This window comes from Pristis pectinata, chromosome 16 (genome assembly GCF_009764475.1).
Source record: "Pristis pectinata isolate sPriPec2 chromosome 16, sPriPec2.1.pri, whole genome shotgun sequence".
Taxonomy (NCBI): Eukaryota; Metazoa; Chordata; class Chondrichthyes; order Rhinopristiformes; family Pristidae; genus Pristis; species Pristis pectinata.
In genome coordinates this window covers 2,066,592-2,087,033 of record NC_067420.1, presented here as the reverse complement: position 1 = coordinate 2,087,033, position 20,442 = coordinate 2,066,592, and the positions used below count along the sequence as shown (strand labels likewise).

The 20,442-nt window shown below is 42.6% G+C and overlaps 1 protein-coding gene across 1 annotated transcript; it reads left to right on the top strand.

The window, feature by feature from the left end:
• Window positions 1-981: 981 nt before the first annotated feature.
• On the top strand, window positions 982-17,632 carry mmp9 (matrix metallopeptidase 9). The gene is made up of 13 exons (XM_052031053.1): window positions 982-1,166; window positions 4,432-4,661; window positions 5,325-5,473; window positions 6,405-6,545; window positions 7,075-7,248; window positions 8,093-8,266; window positions 8,917-9,090; window positions 10,750-10,905; window positions 11,016-11,199; window positions 13,625-13,761; window positions 14,523-14,679; window positions 15,904-16,001; window positions 16,198-17,632. The coding sequence occupies exons 1-13, from the start codon at window positions 1,041-1,043 to the stop codon at window positions 16,305-16,307; spliced, it is 2,010 nt and encodes a 669-aa protein (XP_051887013.1). The 5' UTR covers window positions 982-1,040; the 3' UTR covers window positions 16,308-17,632.
• The last annotated feature ends 2,810 nt before the right edge of the window (window positions 17,633-20,442 follow it).

Here is a 20,442-nt window from a genome sequence, read left to right as displayed (position 1 = left end):
GGATGCTGCCTGGATTGGAGGGTATTGAATATGAGGAGAGGCTTAAGGTGCTAGGGCTTTATTCACTGGAAAGGAGGAGGATGAGAGGAGACATGATAGAGGTATATAAAATATTGAGAGGAATAGATAGAGTAGACAGTCAGCGCCTCCTTCCCAGGGCACCAATGCTCAAGACGAGAGGTCATGGCTTTAAGGTTATGGGTGGGAGGTTCAGGGGAGATGTCAGAGGGAGGTTTTTCACCCAAAGAGTGGTTGGTGCATGGAATGCACTGCCTGGGGTGGTGGTGGAGGCAGATACATTGAACAGGTTCAAGAGCTTGTTGGATAGGCATATGGAGGAACGTGAGATAGAGGGATATGCGGGAGGAAGGGGTTAGGTAGTGTGAGGGTGGTCTGATGGACGGCACGACACGGTGGGCCAAAGGGCCTGTTTTGTGCTGTATGGTTCTATGGTTCTATGGAGATATCGTTATAGGTCCTGAAGGTCTTCAACCTGAATGTTTCCAGCAGCTTCTGATCTAGGCAAACCAAAATAGTTGACCAGGAAACTGCTGAAGAAAACAGTTCAAACGGCATAGAGGCATTAGATTTCAGCTGTGAGGATTATTTTTGTTAAGCATTCAAATATTTTCAGAAAATGGGCATCAGCTTATCACCCTTGGGTTAGTTTGCAGTGGTGCCTTTGACCAAGATATATGAAACACTTGAAACACCAACAAGTAATTTTAAAATAGTAATTATTACAAATGTAATTGGTGGTCAGCATTTAATTGACATAAGTGATGATCAGTTTTAATTGTGGCAAGGATTCAAATAATTGATATGTTGCAAGAATGATGCTGACAAACATTTCTTTCCCCTTGGAACAGAGCCAGGTTTCCTCATTGGAGGTAATGAATCATGCTGTTTTGACATAACTGAGTCACTGGTCTCTGATGTCAGTAGCTCTGTGTGTATATATACAATCTATTCCCCAGCTCAGAGCAACAGAAGCATCCGAAGAGCCAGGAACTCCAGCTGATCTTCCTCTTGCTCACAAAATGAAGCTGATAGAGGTGATGTTGAGCCTAGCTCTGTTTGCACACAGTTCCTTCAGTGCACCGACAACTCCCCTGGTCATGACATTTCCCGGGGAGCAGAACATGACTGACATTGAGATGGCAATGGTAAGATAAAAAGCGGCTTTGAACTTCTTGTGATTCTATCTTTAGTTGACACTTTGAGGAATGTAGTTGCATGCTCTTTGTTAAAATAAGTAAAAGGTTTAAATAATAGTTCAGAAAGGAAATGTGGGTTCATATCCCAAGTGGCAACTTCATCAGTTATACCACCAGACTGGCCATGGTGCGGAGGGAGTAACCACAGATGAAGATAAATGAGGCAGTGAGTGACTTTAATTGCCTCTCACGGATTTTTGAAATGTTAAATATGCCGTGAGCTGTGTGAAGGTGATTCTACCTGACATGTCGCAAGGTATTGGATTGGCAAAGGGAGGGTGAGTCCTTGCTCCAAAATGGAACGAGAATATAAAGAACCTGAACGAGAAACCCAGCAAGGACACTTGCACAACAAGTACCTGAAGTTACGGGAGTTAATTTACCAAGAACCTTGAAGAGTACCCAATAGAAGATCAAGTTGAAATGGTTTTATTTAGTTGGAAAAATTATATCCTTCAGGTTTTTAACCTGCAGGATACTTTTAATTTCATAGAGTTACCTAAAATCTACAACCCAAAAGCATTGAGCCTTGGTTCCGGTGCTCTCTGCCAGTGTTTATACTCCATTCAAGCCATCTCCTGGGAGGTCAGGGGTAAGTTTCTTACACAGAGAGTGGTGGGTGCGTGGAATGCACTGCCTGTAGAGGTGGTGGGGCAGATACATTTAAGAGACTCTTAGGTAGACACATGAATGATAGAGAAATGGGGAGCTATGTGGGAGGGAAAGGTTAGATCGATCTTAGAGTAGGATAAAATGTCGGCACAACATTGTGGGCTGAAGGACCTGTACTGTGCTGTAGTGTTCTATGTTCTACGTTCTCCCTCCTCAATCCATCAGCATTCCTTCATTCAGAATTTCAGAACCCAGTGACAGTATGGAAATTTTGAAGACAGCTTAGCAGAGATAAATCATACGAGTAGAGTGGTTACGTAATCGCCTGGAGCTGGTCAGCCCAAAAGCGCTTGGGGTTGATTCATGTCCCTGAACGCAACAGCTGACCTCAGCAAGGTAACGATTTTGGGTCCTGCGGTTGGTCTCAGAATCACTAAACCGGGTAGAGGATCCAGGTTCTGATTGTCACCAAGTTGGAAGGACCCCAAGTGTGTGGTTTTAGAATGGACATGATCGGGGTTATTGTTTCCCCTCACAGTCTTGAAGGTCACTGGCAGCTTTATCTTTAATCAAACTGTCGGTGTAAATAAGGAGCTTGTCGAGAGGGAGGGGAAATGTGGAAGAAGCATAAATTGGTCTGGAGAATCGTGAGGAGTGCACTACATTTGGCTGCAGTTATTGGCTTTCATTGTTAAAGCCACAACAGTTCAAATGTGGTTTCCCAACGTAGGATTGCACAAGCCCCAGGAATTATAATGTGCACGGGCTTGTCAGGATCTTTCTATTTTATCAGTAAACACTGTTAAGTATTAATTTTAACTTGCATGCATCAATTGCTAAGAAGGTATTTCTGTTGATCATAATCAGTTAATTAATGTGTGTTAACTGCAATAAGTTGGAAAGGTATTTGCTTCTCTGGCTAGAATTTCCTTCCCCAGGGCAGAACTGTAAATTATTTATTGCATGCATTCTTTAGTCGTTGGAGTTAAATTTAAGAAAGTTTATCCTACACAATTTTATTAAACAGCAGAAATAAAAACAGAAAATACTCAGCAGGTCAGACAGCATCTATGGAGAGAGAAACAGAGTTAAACGTTTCATGCCAAAAAAAAGTAATTTTCTGTTTTCAGTTCAGATTTACAACATCTGCAGATTTTTACTTTTCAAAAAACTGCAGTAATTTTTTTTGTTATTGCAAATACTGATTGTGAGCAATCTAGAAAATTTAAACCAAAAATAAATCAAAATAAATGCCTAAAAATAAACATTAATAACTGTTGAATAATTAAAAAAAATAAAATTTGAATTCTTCCAACCTAATTATGAACCTAATTAATGTAGTAATCTTATAATTCCTTACATTATTTTTCATGTTAATGTTTGGGTTCCAGAGAGGATAGTTTTTTCCCTGCTGGTTGAATGGTTTAATGGTATTGGTATTGGTTTATTATTGTCACTTGTACCAAGGTACAGTGGAAGACTTGTCTTGCATATCGATCGTATAGGTCAATTCATTACACAGTGCAGTTATATTGAGGTAGTACAGAGTGCATTGAGGTAGTACAGGTAAAAACAATAACAGTACAAAGTGTCACAGCTACAGAGAAAGTGCAGTGCAATAAGGTGCAAGGTCACAACAAGGTAGATCGTGAGGTCAGAGTCCATCTCATCATATAAGGGAACCGTTCAATAGTCTTATCACAGTGGGATAGAAGCTGTCCTTGAGCCCGGTGGTACGTGCCCTCAGGCGCCTGTATCTTCTGCCTTATGGGAGAGGAGAGAAGAGAGAATGACCCGGGTGGGTGGGGTCTTTGATTATGCTGGCTGCTTCACCAAGGCAGCGAGAGGTAAAGACAGAGTCCCTGGAGGGGAAGGTGGTTTCCTTGACGCGCTGGGCTGTGTCCACAAATACAGCATGAATACAAGTCCTTTGGCCCAACCGGTGATAAATCTTCTTATATTTTCCCTCGGGTTTCAGTGGTAACATGCTTCAGATGTAATTAGGCACAGTACACAGAACACTTACAGCAGCAAAAAACTGAGCAGGACAGCTTAGTTCTGAACTGTAACTGAGAAGGTCACGTGAGAGGTATAAGAATGTGGATTTTTTATCTATTCTGAGTCTTATGTGAGCAGCAGAGTTTTCATACTCATGGATCCTGCACAGTCAGCTCTAACTCTGAGGCTAACCTGCTTGGATTTGCAAAGGCTAGCTGTTATCTTGCGTCGGGGACCACAGGTCTCACGTGGTATCAAGGAAGATTGCGTGTAAGGTCCTCCCAAGAGCGCAGCAGGCACATTAAGTAGGTCACATGCTGGGCTGGCAATCCGAGTTACTACGATTGGTCCATATTCCCGAAAATAGACAAGGAGGAAAATCAGCAAATGTTTCCATTTTGACCCTGTTATCTGATTTAAAAAATATTTGTGTGTGTGTGTGTGTGTGTGTGTGTGTGTCTGTCTGTCTGTCTGTGTTTGTGTGTGTGTATACAGAGATAAAGCATGATATATAGCACTAATGTTCATTACCAGGTGCTTTCCCAAACATTCAGTTGTCCAGGCAATCACATCAGAAATGCTCTCTTCGTCTTGTTGTCCACAGAACTACCTGCAGAGATTTGGCTATGTGAATTTAAAAGGGACAGGCAATTCCATGATTAGCCTAAAATCTGCCATCACAAAGGTGCAAAGGAACCTAGGTCTGCCCGAAACAGGGGAACTTGATACAACCACACTCAGTGCCATGAGACGGCCGCGCTGTGGGGTGCCTGATGTTCTTAGCTACAAGACGTTTGATGACGAAAAATGGGATCACACTGACTTAACCTACAGGTGAGTACATGAAGAAAATGGCTTACATTTAAGAAAAGTAGACGTGAGGTGTAAAGGTGATCCATTTTTAGTAGAAAACCATGAAATCTGTCAACAAGTGTAGACGTACAAACCAATTTCCAATAAGTAATTCATGGGAGTTAAACAAGGCTCATGATTTGAGTGACTTCTTGAGCTTCCAGGGAATTCATAATGGTTGGGATGGAGAGATACATTGAGCAACTGGCAGTAAAAACACTGAGTAAAGTTTAGAGATATTAACTGTTCAGCAAGGCAGCGGTAAGTAAAATGGAGATCCTTGTAGACCAGATAACAACCACAGTGACTCCACTGGGTTGCATCAGCTAGGATGGCACTGGTACCACATCTCTTCAGGAAGGTTCAGTGGCCACAGTAAAAGAGGCCACAGTTAATTAACCAGGGCTATACCAGCCACAACGTTATTGCTGAGTTGTCTTAATTATGGAATGTTATTTACTCTTGCTATTTCGATCTGTACCAACATGAATTCCATTTCAAAGCAAAATGACAGGGCCGAAATGACAGTGTTTTGGTGATTTACAAGAATAAACTAAGCACAGTTTACATCTTCCATGACACTGAAAACATGTGACCTGAAATCTGGAGCATCATTGTGATGATTTTCTTTTCCCCCCCAAACAGAATAGTAACCTATACACCTGACTTGGATCCAGCAGTCGTCGACGATGCGATCGCTCGTGCGTTTAAGCTGTGGAGTGATATCACTCCAATAACGTTCACTAGAATCTACAGTGGGGAAGCAGACATCATGATTCAGTTCGGCAGAAGATGTGAGTGGCCAGCCTTTGTGTTTCTCAATAGTTCCGTTTGGTTTCTCTCTTCACTTTCATTGATTTCTACAGCATTTTTTTGTTTATGAATGAACTAAGTGGTGAGTTTTCTATGTCAGCCCAACTATGGAAGGTGGATTTTGCTGGAGACAAGTTGAAGATATTTGGCAGCTTCTCAAAAGTATATTGAATGATCCATTTGTAAATACAGCTGGGCTAACCTCAGTGATAAACACTTCAATTACCTGTGATTGTGGGAGCAAAGTGACCAGCCTGTTGGATTAGGGCCCAGGTTGTTGTTTTGATTGGAATTTTTCCTTGTAGTTTTAGCAGTCTTTATGCTTGCTCAGATGTTTGTATAATCTCCTGTTTTTCTGTATCTTGTATTATATTTGGTTATATACTTAGTATAGGTTTATAAATATGCAATGGTTATATATTTAGTTTCTTTGCAAAGCTGAAGTGTGACTCAGTCAGTACCTGTTCACGGGTTTCCCTATCTAAACTGGCTCAGACCAGTTTGCAGTATAAAGGGAGAGTAGGTGGTCAAGTTTCTTTGTTACTTCTTTACTTGCTGGTGCAGGCTGACCCTGTCTGACCTGCACTACGATGAACAACTAATGAAACAGCTGTAACCATAAGACTCGCGCTTCATCCTTGACTTCCAAAGAACATTCTGGACAATGGCATCTCCAGATCTAACGAGGCCCTAATCCCATGCCGATACATCTTTCTGGAAAGTGTGGGAGAATCTAGGATGAAGAGGGACTTAGCTTTAACTCTATGCTCTTACCCCAGCTCAACATTCCACCAACGTTCACTGGCTGGGCTCTCGTATTGTCTTTCAATGCCTGTCTTCGGGACTTGTAGATTTCTAGATCTCTGCTTCTAGATTTATATAGTGAATCTCTTTCAATTATATTTCTTGAAGGGCATGGAGACCAATATCCATTTGATGGAAAAGATGGTCTGTTGGCACACGCCTACCCACCCGGAAAGGACATATATGGCAGTCTGCATGGTGATGCCCATTTTGATGATGATGAGTTCTGGACCTTGGGAACGGGAGCAGGTAACTAACCTTGAACGCGGTGAATCTCTCACTGTTTTCCCAAAGATTTATGATAGTCACCAAACGGCAGACTACTAAAGGACATGAGAGCAGGAGTTGGCCATTCAGCCCCCCAAAGCCTGACTCCCCATTCAATACGTTCTTGGCTGATCTGCCCCAGGCCTCCTCCTCTGTGCCAGTTCCCACAGCCTTTAAGTCCCTCATCTTTCAAAAATGTATCAACTTCTTCGTTAAATACCCTAATGATCCCACCTCCATAACTCTCGGGTGTAGAGAATTCTAGAGGTTCGCCAACCTCTGCAAGAAGAAATTCCTTTGCGACTCAGTTGTAACTGACTGCCCCCAAGTTTTGCAACCCCTCACCCAAGTTTCTCCCACTGGCCGAAATATCTCAACATCTACCCTGTCACACTCCTTAAGGAGCACATCCTGTGTCATTCATCTTTGCATCTCCAAGAAACAATCACTGGTAGAACGTGCTTCCGAGGGGAGCCCATCCAACCCTAATGCTTTCCTTTCCTTCTGGCAGTGGTTAAGACTCATTTTGGAAATGCCAATGGCGATTTCTGCCACTTCCCGTTTACATTTGGCGGGAAGACATATAAGGCGTGTACTGCAGATGGAAGATCTGACGGGTATGTCTGGTGCGCCACCACCCCGGACTTCGATAGAGACCAGAAGTATGGATTCTGCCCACATGGACGTAAGTTGCTGTCCATTCATTCTGATGAACTCCATGTTAATGCTTACAGTTTTACTGTGGCTTTCCTCAGGTTTCACTTCAGTGTTTCATTCCAGCTGCTGACAAGCTGATAGGACATGAAGCAGTTTGAATTGGTATCACCTTACGTTTCTGCATTAGTTTACTGCAGTGTTATCATCGTTGTTGAACTGTTACAGATATTTCAAAAGATTAAAAAAATATACTGATTCTATCTTATGGATTTTAACCAAGTTGCCAGCAGAAATAAAAACATTGACCCTAATAACATGCAATTAAATCATTAATAACTGAATCAAACTTAATGATTTATCATAGCGAAAATGAAAGCTTACGACTTTCAGGTTGCCTTAAGTTGCCAGTATTCCTATTTCAACACCCAGCAATGTTGAACACATTATCTAAGCCTGGGTAACTGTAACAGAGCTGAACGGTTTTGAGATCACCTGAAGAGTAAGAAGTACCAAAAAACCATTAATGGTCACTGCCCTATGACATGTGCTGTAGCACCCATGGGTGGGGATGTAGAACGAGGGGAGATGATTGAACTTGGATTTTATTAACTCATAGCCAACCAACCAATACAGATGGCCAATAAAAGGTGTAGATGCCGGACAAATGTGTCATTGGTTTCAAAAGTGAACAGGATGGACTTGAAGTCCAGGACCATCTTAAAACTTGTAACGTTATTTAATCAACTAAATTATCACCACTGATACATGAAGTAGCTTCTAGTACTATTTCAACTGAGATTTCCATAAAGTTGTTATGTTGCTTCATTACAGTTTGTTTTAATTATTTTACTTTCCATTCATTTTTTGTTTAGTGCTCTATACCTTTGGTGGAAATAGTGACAGTTCACCCTGTGTGTTCCCCTTTGTATTTGATGGCAAGAGTTACGATCAGTGCACATCAGAGGGTCGTAGTGATGGCCTCAAATGGTGTTCAACCACCAGCAACTATGACGTGGATAAAAAGTATGGCTTCTGTCCCAGTCCAGGTAATTATTCATATTTGGAAAGATCTCTTCAGTAATTGCATTATGTTTTGCCAAACCAGATCTACTGCCTTGGATGTCAAGAAGCACACATGGCAGTTTTTATTTAGCATGTATTTCTTCTGGAGACTAGATGTGTAGCTCACTGTAGTAAAATAGTCTGCAACACTTGTACGTGAAGAAGTGTTACAGGCCAAGAGCACTGGGGGCTGCTGTTGGTCGCAGAATGGTTTCTCAGTGAAGGTCAAATTGAGGCAAATTGCAGAGGAAATTAATGCACAACATGGATTATCAATTTCAGATTTCTCTTCCGTGTTTTATTTTCCTGGCAGACTGTAACAGAGCTGAACAGAAGGTCAGGGATAAGAAAATGCAGCAAGGCCACCAAACCTCCGCCTCACCCAGCTTACGTCCAACTAAATCTGAATTCCCCTCCTCTTTTCACCCCATTGTTCTCCCTACTCGAGAGTTACAAATGCTTATGGCCCTTTGAGTAAAGAATTCTTTCTGCAGACTGTCTTTAAATTCATGTTTCAACCATTTCACTCACGTTCTACTAGTCTGACAAACCTTGAAGCTTTATTTTAGACTGAGCTCTTGATGCGTCTCCTTCCTCTGATCTTACCTTATTGCGTGTAACATTTATCTTGCAGCTGATGCTGTGGTGGGTGGAAATTCTGATGGCGATACGTGTACATTTCCTTTCAAATTCTATGGCAAAATGTACAGTGAGTGCACCACGGCTGGACGATCAGATGGGAAGCCCTGGTGTGCCACCACCAGTAACTTTGATGAAGACAAAAAGTGGGGCTTCTGCCCTGATGTTGGTAAGTATCAGTTCAACTCTCCGCTGTTGCTTATTTTCTGATACCATTCTTCCACGATACAAAATGTAAAACATCAGCCCAGTGAACTATTCCTTACACCAAACTGTTAAAATCACTTGGAGACACCAGAGACGGCAAAGGGTGGAATCTGGAGCAACACACAATCTGCTGGAGGAACTCAGCAGTCGAGCAGCCTCTGTGGGGGGAGAAGGAATTGTTGACGTTTTGGGTCAAAACCTGATGCAGGCTTTTGCAAAGCATCAACAATTCCTACCCCCTCCCCCCCCCCCCCCCACACACACACAGATACTGCTTGACACACTTAGTTCCTCCAGCTGTCTGTTTTTTTTTGCTCCAGGACACATTATCTGCAGGTCCCTTACGTATTCTTTCAAAAATGTTCTGGTCCGCTCTCCTGAGTAATGTAAGGTATCCATCGGCAGCAGAAGTCACAATGTGGAGCAAGTAATTTATGATAAATGATTTTTTCTCTTTCTCTCCCCCTCTCTATCTCTCTCCCTCTCTCTCTCACTCCCCTCTCTCCCTGTCACCCCACTCTCTCTCTCTCCCTCACTCTTTCTCTCTCTCTCTCCCCCCTCGCTCTCTCTCTATATCTCTCTATCTCTGTCACACTCACTCTTTCTTTCCCTCTTTTGATCTATCTCTCACTCTCTATCTCTCTCTCTCTATCTCTCTCACACTCACTCTCTCTCTCTCACTCTCTTTCTCTCTCTCTCTGTCAGATAATGTGTCCATGTGTATGTTTATGAGAAAAAGAGATGTCTTCCAGGGTCTTCCATACTTTCCTGAGTTTCTTAATTTAGAATTACTCTGATGTTAAACGACGGTTCATTTAAACTGTCAAATTATTTAATATTCCAAAATAGTTCCCTTGCAGCCCATTGTCTAATAGGATATTCAGACACAAAGTTTAACAAACTGCTAGTTTCAAATTCCAGTGATAGCCAAGTTAGCTCAACTTGGGCAATGAGGAAGCTGCAATGGACTTCGATTGCTTTGCTATAGGAAGCAGGAAAATGACCCTAAGTTTAGTCTCTAACTACTGGAAAGTGATGTTGAAAGAGTACAGGAGCAGTTTTACAATCAGTGTTGTTGTTGCTAAGCCAACGCCAAATGGTTTCCCAACACTCCATGACTGAGCTAAGTTTTGTGAGTTGCTCGTTTGGATGAATTACTCAAACAATAGATACATCCTTTGAACAATGACCCAACATTCATTATTTACACTATGCTCAGCAAGATGAACCAAGGTGGGCTATTCTGGGCTTTCTGCTTCAGGGAGGATGCTTTTAGGAGGACAGGGATGGCGTGAGATGAAGAAAGTGTAGTGGTTAGCATAACGCTTTACAGTGCCAGCGACCCGGGTTCAATTCCGACCGCTGTCTGTAAAGAGTTTGTATGTTCTCCCCCTGCCTGCGTGGGTTTCCTCTGGGTGCTCCAGTTTCCTCCCACATTCCAAAGATGTACGGGTTAGGAAGTTGTGGGCATGCTATGTTGGCGCCGGAAATGTGGCGACACTTGCGGGCTGCCCCCAGAACACTCTACGCAAAAGATGCACTTCACTGTGTGTTTCGATGTACATGTGACTAATAAAGAAATCTTATCTTAGCAACTGAAATCTATCTGTTGTTTGTGTAGGATACAGCCTATTTTTAGTGGCAGCCCATGAATTTGGACATTCTCTGGGATTGGATCATTCATCCATCAAGGATGCCCTAATGTACCCAATGTACAGCTACACAGAGAACTTCAAGTTATCCAATGATGACATTGCTGGAATACAGCATCTATATGGTACGATCAACTCTAGTATTCCATGCTAATAGACAAAAGCACAAAGTCTTCTACCTAAATATTAAGATGGTTATTTTCGACACACTTGCATTATTTTGTTGTGTTCACAGGACCAAAATCAAGTTCTACACCCAGCTTTACAACGTTAGTAGATTCAACAACTACTGAATCAGCTTCAACAACAGCAGCACCAGTTTCAACAACTACTGCTGAGCCACCTGCAGACATCTGCAAAGTTGACAACTACGATGCTGTTGCAAGTATAAAGAAAACACTTCATTTCTTCAAGAACGGGTAAGCAATCATTACTTTAATCCGTTGATTAGTTAAGGTTGTGGAAACAAAGCAAAAACCTTTTCAGCTGGGGAAACACACAGGAATATAAATGTGCTGTTTGGCCTTCAATCCTGTTGTTATACGACAGAACTGTGTTCCAATGACATCCACCTGAGTTGTCTCTATAATCCCTTTATATCCTCAGTAATTGACTAACCTGCTGTTTTATTGTGGGATGGCTTTGCACTTCAACAAAACATTGTATGAAAGAATGTTTCCCTAATTTGTTTTCTTAGTTGTAGGGCTCCAAAATTCCTCTTGTCCCACACTCTGCTTTTCAATCATGTGGTTCCCAGATCCCCAAATGATCAAATCGATCCTTTGGTCTTCCACATTCCTGGGAATACTACTCTAATTTACATGATCTAGCATCATAGTTTAACACTTCAAACCACGGTGACATTCTGTTGAAGTTGTGCTGCACTTCCTCGGAAACTAATACCTTAGGAGTCAGAATCAGAATCAGGTTTATTATCACTGACATATGTCGTGAAATGCGTTGTTTTGCGGCAGCAGTACAGTGCAAGGCAGAAAAATTACTAGAAGTTACAGAAATAAATAAGTAGTGCAAAGAGGGAGTAATGAGGCAGTGTTCATGGGTTCATGGACCATTCAGAAATCTTAGATGAGGGCAAGCACAGTAGTGTAGCGGTTAGCGTAACGCTATTACAGCACCAGTGACCTGGGTTCAATTCCGGCTGCTGTCTGTAAGGAGTTTGTACGTTCTCCCCGTGTCTGCGTGGGTTTCCTCCGGGTGCTCTGGTTTCCTCCCACATTCCAAAGACGTACAGGTTAGGAAGTTGTGGGCATGCTATGTTGGCGCCGGAAGCGTGGCGACACTTGCGGGCTGCCCCCAGAACACTCTACGTAAAAGATACATTTCACTGTGTGTTTCGATGTACATGTGACTAATAAAGATATCTGATCTTATCTTACCTTATGAGATTTTACTCCATTTGCCACCAATCTTCCTGTCTTCATGGGACTGTATTCCTTTGCTGCATCGATATTTTCTGAAGAATGAGACTATTTTCCATTGGGTAGTTGTGAGGATAAAGGATTCATAGGAACAGGAACGTGAATAGCTCATTAAATTTGACAGAGTTTGGAGAGGGCAGTTGAAACAGGAGCACATCATACACGTGCACAGTTATGAACTTGTCTTAATGCGTTTTATGTTACACGGGGGATTTCTATTCATCACCCCTCTTCCCCAAACACACCGCTACCCCTCTTCCGACAACTGCCCAGGTACCCTGCTCAAGGTCGCGGCAAGATGTGGAAGGACACATAATACAGAAGTTTTATCACTGCACCTTCCATTGCCAACTGTAGCATATGCTTTATGCAATGCCTGATATTTAAAGTCTGCTAATACAAGGACTAATTGAGGCCATTCTGCTGATGGGCCGAGGTGATTAATGAGGGGAGAAGCTTCAGTAGCGGCAGGGACAACTGGACAAATTAACTGTTTTCTTTTCCTTATCCCACCGGCCCCCGTCACCCCTTCTCTCTCCCGTCCCTCCCCCCCTCCACCTGCCCATCACCAACACGTCCCTCCCTCCGGTTCCCCTCCCCACCTCCTTCCCTTTATCCCAGGGTCCACTGTCCCCTCCTATCAGATTCCATCTTCAGCCCTTTGTCACTTCCACCGATCACCTCCCAGCTTCCGACATCACTCCCACTCTCCCCCCCCCACCTGCCTATCACCCCCCCCTCACCTGGACCCACCCGTCACCCCCCAGCTCTTTCCCCCCCCTTCCCCCCACCTTGTTACACCGGCTATCTCCCCTCTGTCTCGGCCCAAAACGCCAACTGTCCATCTCCCTCAGCAGATGCTGCCTGACCCGCTGAGTTCCTCCAGCACTTTGTGTGCTGCTCCAGATTCCCAGCGTCTGCGGCCTCTCTTGTGTCTCCAACTGGCCTGTACCTGTTCTCAACAATGTTAGAATTGCAAAAAGAAACAAAGAGATTCAGATTGGGGTAACAGTGGTGTATTGTAGTATAATGGTTAAATTACTGAACTCGGATCTAGTGACCTTGATCATTGATCCAGGGAAATGGGTTTAAATCTCATCACAACTGAGAGGGAATTTAAATTCAAATCAATAAATAAATCTGGAATTTACAACAAAAAGCTGATCTCAGTAATGATGAGTGATGAAATTACACAAGTGTTTTCAAAATCTAGTTCACGATGTCCTTCAGGGAAGGAACTCCACTGACCTTCCCCTACTCTAGACTTTAGGTAACTCCTTATCCAGCACTGCAGTTAATTCTTTACTGCCCCCTCTTGTTAGGATGGGCAAGTGCTGGCCTTGCCGGTGATATCCGTGGTGCGTTGAATAAATAGTTATCATGAACTTATTTTCACTTCTTCTAGAAATGTTTGGAAACTTGCAACAACGAAGAAAGTTGTCAAAGGACCGATTCCAATTGCAAAACTGTGGCCAAAAGCTCCTTCCAAAATCGATGCTGCCTTTGAAGATCCAATTAGCCAGAACGTTTACATTTTCTCAGGTTTGCTTGAATTATTGATGAAGAATTGTTTTTGAAAAGTACTGGGCCACACTAACAGCAAATCAAGATAATGGGGCAACATACATTAAAAGCATGGATAATGCAATCTTCTGTAAAAAAAAATCTTTTTTAATATTAATTTAACCTATGGAATGGATCAGTTTGGTTTTTCATAAATCAGTGTGAATGTGTTTGAGCTGGAATGTAACAGAGAAACCGAATCTTTGGTAACTATTGATCAGGAAACATTGTCAAAGAGAGACAACAGATTAAGACAGAAGTAATAACAAGCATCTTACTTATTGTCACACAATATTATCACAGCCAATTATGGATTGTACGCCCTTCTTAAATTTAGATTCACTGCTCTTTACTTTGAGCATAAATTGCTTTCATTTTAACTAGGAATAACTGGCTTGTCTCACTATTGCAAACCGAAGCTGTGCTTAAATGTAAACCCCAGCTCTGGTCTATTTAACCTATTGATCACCATTTTATACCTGAAGAGAATTCACTTGAAAATGCATTAGCCTAAATTGTTGACAGTTCTGGCAAATGAATATTTAATGCATCGCAAGACTTTGCCGTGGTGGTACTTAATTATTTTAAGTGGTTCATACCATAAAGACCAGACAGGGACATGTTACCTTAGTGTGTGATCTTCCTTCTCTGCAAGTGTCCTTCTGAGCTGATGAAGTTCTGTTAATGTTTCCTTTATTGGAGTAAACTCAAATTAAGCTGTTTCTTTACCTTTTGTACAGGGAGATGGTACTGGGCATTCTCTGACACCAGGCTGCTGCAGGGCTATCCCAAAGATATCAGCAAACTGGGCATCGATGACCAAGTGGAACGGATAGTCGGTGGCATCATGATAAATCGGAGGAACGTGCAGCTGTTCGGTGGGCAGAAGGTTTGGAGGTGAGCGTGATGTGCAGAGATCAGAAGGGAGAAACCCTCTCAGACAGAGTAACGTTTTTACATGCTGTATGCGAGAATTTCATCTAAAACCTAACTACTCAATGTGACTGGGTATCTTCTATGCACATAACACACCTTCCCAACTCTGATGCACACACACACTGATTGTCCAAATGATATCACATGATGTGCAAAGCCCCCTTTTCACAACACTAGTATAAAGCCCTTGTAGGCATGCAAGACTCTCTCCGGCCACTTACACTGAACCATAAGGTGAAGTTTACATGGGGTCCCAAAGCATTTAATACCTCATGAGTAAATTTTCTTTCAGTAGTTTTCTCGGCACATATTCTTCCTTCACCCAAATCCTCAGGCTTGTGTGTCGACCGATCCTACCCCTGACCCAACCTCCAACTGTTCGACAGGTGGACCGACCCTCTCCTCAACATTCAGGTGTGACCAACACCTCCTCCTGAACCTAGTGAGAGCTCTGCCAGAGCCGGCAGGAGCTGTAGGGCAGCGTCACACCAGGACTTTGTTCCGACCACCACCACAGGCTGTAGTGTCAACCATCCAGGTCCTCACCCTGGCTCCTCCCAACTCAGGAAGGACAAGGCCAGCGGGCACATGGGAACACACCGCCAGCAGATTTCCCCTCCAAGTCCCCACCATCTTGACTTGGAAATATATCGGCAGTAGTCTATTGTCTCTGGGTCTACATCCTAGAATGCCCTACCCAACAACACTGTGGCAGAATCTTCACCAGAAGGACTGCAGAATTCTAAGAGGGCAGCTCAGTCATCACCTGCTCAAAGACAATTAAGGACGGGCAGTAAATGCTGCCATGTTAGTGACATTCTAGATTCTAAAAAGAAATTTAAAGCATCCAATATACAATTTGCTCTGTCCGTAATATTCACCTCCTTCCCCAAATTGGACCATGAATGTTTGGAGTGAATAGTGAAATTAACACAAGATATCTGGCCGTGCAAACCTTAGAAAAAGCTTCTGTGTGACAGGCAAGATTCATAGCAGTAGCCGATGGTCACGTGTGCTTTCAGCAGGAGCATGTGGGGTTGAGTCAAATTAAACTAATGCATGTATTTCTGGAATTGTTTTTTTAAAGTAAGATTTCAAATCGTACTTAATTAATTAATTCCTCTTGCTAGTGGAAGAGTTACAATTGCATTGAACTTAACAGTGCGTTTTATATCTGACATTCAGGGTCAACATGGAGACTCAGAAAGTCGACAGAGTCAGTCAAATTTACGACGATTTCCATCACGTGCCTGTCGATTCCAATATTGTATTCATGCACCAAAGTAAGTTCATCAGAACAATTACAGTTTCGAATATCATACTACTATGCATAGTCTAATCCTATTGCCTAACCAACATTGTTTAACAAGACAGGAACTATACACAATACATAGAGGAACATGGGGTGTGGTAGCATTGTGGTTAAATTACTGGACGAGAGACCAAAGTCACTGAACGTTATCATCTATTCTCTTTCAGTGAGCTTCTACTTCCTGCGTGACCAGTATTTCTGGAAGATGGACACTCACTATCGGATTACTTACGTGGGATATATTAAGCGTCACCTGCTGAACTGCAAGCGAGTTTGAGCTTCAAGACCAACATTCCCTGGAGGAAGAATTATTCTGTAATTTATTGTGTTTATATTATATTTTGGCATCACAGCATAATCCTTGAGTTTCCTTTGGTTTCAATTTTACTGGGTTGTCGCTGAAGGGAAATTTATACAAACACTTTATCAAAGGTGAAAGTATAAATGTAAAATTGAAATTTCATTTGAAACAAAGGATTAACTCATTATTTGTAAAGATAAATAATTGACTCTGTTTATTCAGGCTGAGTCAATGTGCCTACTGGGCAGTCTAATCTGGAATGAGGTTTGGAGTGCTCAGTCCGTGTGAACTTAATGTTCTGTCACATGGTGGCGTGCATTCTTGTACGATTTAATTGTGAAGCAGGTGCAAATTCATAAAGACTCTGTCTAAGGTATAAAGAATGGTACATGTGATTATCAGTGGAATATACTGCTTACTTCTGCTATCAGCTGGTACGTAATGTATCATGGAATTCAAATATGTCTTCCTTTATGGATCGTGGGGAAAATTGTATCCTACTAACACCCTATGACTAGTGTATTTTACAAAAGGCAGATTATTGTATATTATTTATTCTTACTTCCATGTTTCTTTTTCTACTGGGGAACAGTTTTGAGAGATTTCACTTGGCAATGTGAACATCCAGCCGTTGATCGGTGCAAAGCACAGGTGCATTGCAGTTACAGCCAAACTCCTTGTGTATCTCAGTGGTGCTGCCCAACATCTCCCTGGTAATAAGTTATTGCCACTAATTAGGCCATCAAACAGCAGGCCATCTATTAAAGGGATGGTACTCATTGACACACCTTGACTGCACATAACTTGGGAAGAGGTCTCAGTCATTTCATCACCCTTCCAATCACGTCTGACTCCAGGACTGTAAAATGTGGAACTTCATTTGTCCCCCTATCATGTCGATTCTCAGCTCGGCTCAGCTCACAGACGACAGGACAGTAAGTGGGCAGGATCACCTGCCCCTGAACTCCTGAGCAAATTACGAGTCTGAGAAGCTTCAACCGCAGCCTGCCATTACTGAAATGGAACTGGCAAAATGTTCATGACCATGAAGATGATTTATTGGTATTGGTATTGGTTTATTATTGTCACTTGTACCGAGGTACATCCGTCATGCCAGTTGTTTGATGTGTTGGTTGTATTTGGATTTCACTCAGCATTACTGAGCACAACATCTCCAGTATTTTAAAGAAAACTCCATCTTTTTAATATTAGTTAATTTAAAGTTTCAACTATGTAACTGAAGATAAATTATTTTAATTTTGAATGCTTTTTTTTGTAAATAATAAACAGCTTGTTAAACCTCAGAACATGTTTTCCTTGATGACTAAAGTATGTGAAGCATGAAGTAAACAGAGCTGTTGAGCGCTCTCCTTGCCCTGCAGCACTTGGCAACGCTTGGTGCCAATGGCGCATCAACTCCCCTGGCAACAGGCATTGCCCAAGTCACAGGATTGGAAACGGGAGAATGGCCCAATCCTGCAGGTTCATTATCTGGGATTGGCCCACCACTTCCAGGAGGAAATCCTGGGAATACAGTACAGCCCCTCATTACAGACGGGTTGCATTCCTTAGCAGACCCTACATTACTGCCCTCCATTATAGCCCCTCATTACAGAGGGGTTGCATTCCTTAGCAGACCCTACATTACAGCCCCTCATTACAGCCCCTACATTACAGACACTACATTACAGATCCTACATTACAGACCCTCCATTACAGACCCTCCATTACAGACCCTCATTACAGAGGGGTTGCATTCCTTAGCAGACCATCTATATCATGGTTTTCTGTAATGCGAACCCTTGACAAAAACTGACAAAATTTGTTGGGTTTTTTTTGCATTTTGTATTTATTTATTGGGGGGGGGGGTTCTCTTCCATAAAAGCAAATTTTTATTTATATCTCAAATATTTTGGTAGTGATTTGTGAATTCCATCAGGGCGGATTTCCGTTACCTGAACTGTGGGGGGCACACTGTCCTCGTCAAATTGAGGGATGCAGCAGCATGATTTCCCACCAACTTCCCATTTTGTATGCCTAAAATCGCCCAGTAATGGCATGATAAATTTAGACCATGTCATCTTAGCATCCATTATGTCTACTCCAATGACTCCTCCTTTCTCTCTGAAGCTTTCCAATCCAGTAAAGTACACGTGACATTGTGAGCATGATACAAGGCAACTGTTTGAAAATTAGCAGCGCATCTTCTGATTTTTACTTCCACTCCAAACAAGGTCAGAATCACTCCCAGTATGTCTGAAATCAGAAAGACAGCTTGTAGCGTCTTAAATGGAATGGAATGGACATGGTTTCCTTTTTGCCGCTGTGCCCATGAAGACCTTTCTCAAAGTTATCCAAACAGAAAATGTGAACTCCAATCCCACTTCATAGCATCAGAGGGTACTAGCAAGGTTCAACAGGAGAGGAGGGAACTCAGGACACAATTTGCAAGGGCTCTTTCCAACAGCAATCCAGTTAGAAGGACAGAAGGAGCAGGAGAAGGCGATCCAAGTTCAAGTTATACAAGTTCAAGTCAAGTCATACTCTATTGTCATTCACCCATATGCTGTAAAGCTCATGGAGGAACGAAATGTCGTTTCCCCCTGACGCACACAACAGAGGAAGTACATCGAACAGACATACAATAAACGCAGACAAAAAAATTTTGCAAGTACAAATAGTGCAAGAAACAGTATATACAGAGTACAAAATTAGTGCAGGGTTAGTGCAAAACCGAGTTGGACAAAGAAAATCCAGAACTCGTTGTGTTGCACTAAGTGTATAAACATGTTCAGCAGCAGCCAAGGTTCTTATACGCTGTTGTGCAAACCAGGGCTTTTGGTGCGGCATTTGTCTGAGATGGCCTCCAGGGTATTCAGGAGCCTGACAGCCTGGGGGGAGAAACTGTTGTACAGTCTAGTAGTTCTGGCCCGGATGCTCCGGTACCGCTTGCCAGACGGCAGTGGGACAAATAGGTCGTGGGAGGGATGAGAGGGGTTGTCTCGGTCCCATGTGCCGGCTCCACCACTGAAGATTGCGACTGATCTTTTACCTCAGTGACTCCTTCCTTCACTGACTCCGTACTCCTTCCATATCCAAAAATCTTTTGATCTGTTTTGATCATCTCAGTGACTTCTCCTCCACAGCCTTAATGGGCAGAGATTTCCAAAGATCACCACCCACTGGCTGAAGAAATATCTTCCCAATTCAGTCCTTTATGTTGAAACCATGACCCCTGATTTTGACATCGCAGGCATGGGAGACATCATCTCTGCTTCTATCCTATCACCAGTAGAAGATATTTTTTTATATTTTAATGAGATCATCTCTCATTCTTCTAAACTTTGTCTCTTTATAAAGCTTCCCTCCTACATCCCTGGAATCAATCTAGTGCAATTCATCCCATTCCCTGTCATTAACGTATCATTTAGTCTCACCTTTGCCTCGTAATCATGCATTTTTCTCCTTCATATACTGATCTAGTTCCTTTCTGAAGGCCACTGCTAACTGTATGCACCAGGCAACCAATTCCAAATCCCATCCACTTGCTGTACAAAATGTTTTTCCTCACACCACCTCAGGTTCTTCCACTGAAAGACGCGTAAAGTGACTGTATTACAACAGGACTCAGGTTCTTTTGGGTTCCTTTGAACGACAGAATCGGTTCTGAAAGACACCACAATCTCACGAAAAGTTTGAGTAACTTTATTTAACACAATTAAAAACAACTAAACACAAAGGAAATTACAGCTCTAACCATAAATCTAATTGAACCCAAATTAAAAGAAACAAGACCAAAAACTCAAACTCTCTCACTTAACGCTTCCCTGGTAAAATCGAGCTCAGGTTTGCACGCAGTTCTCAGTGATACCTATAGGCATCCAGTACTTAGCAATGTTGTGTTCTCTGCCGCACAGTCTATCGCTGAAGGGGAGCCCCAGGGTACTTCAGCGAGACGTGAAGGGGCTTGATAGTTGCCAGGCGTTGGCCACGAACCTACCCGTGCAGAAGCTGCGAAGGACTCTCTTGCGGGGCGCGTCTTTATAGTCACGGGGGGCTTTGTGCCCCCTTTGATCCCAGCGTAACAAAGGATTCCACACCTGTGCTGAAC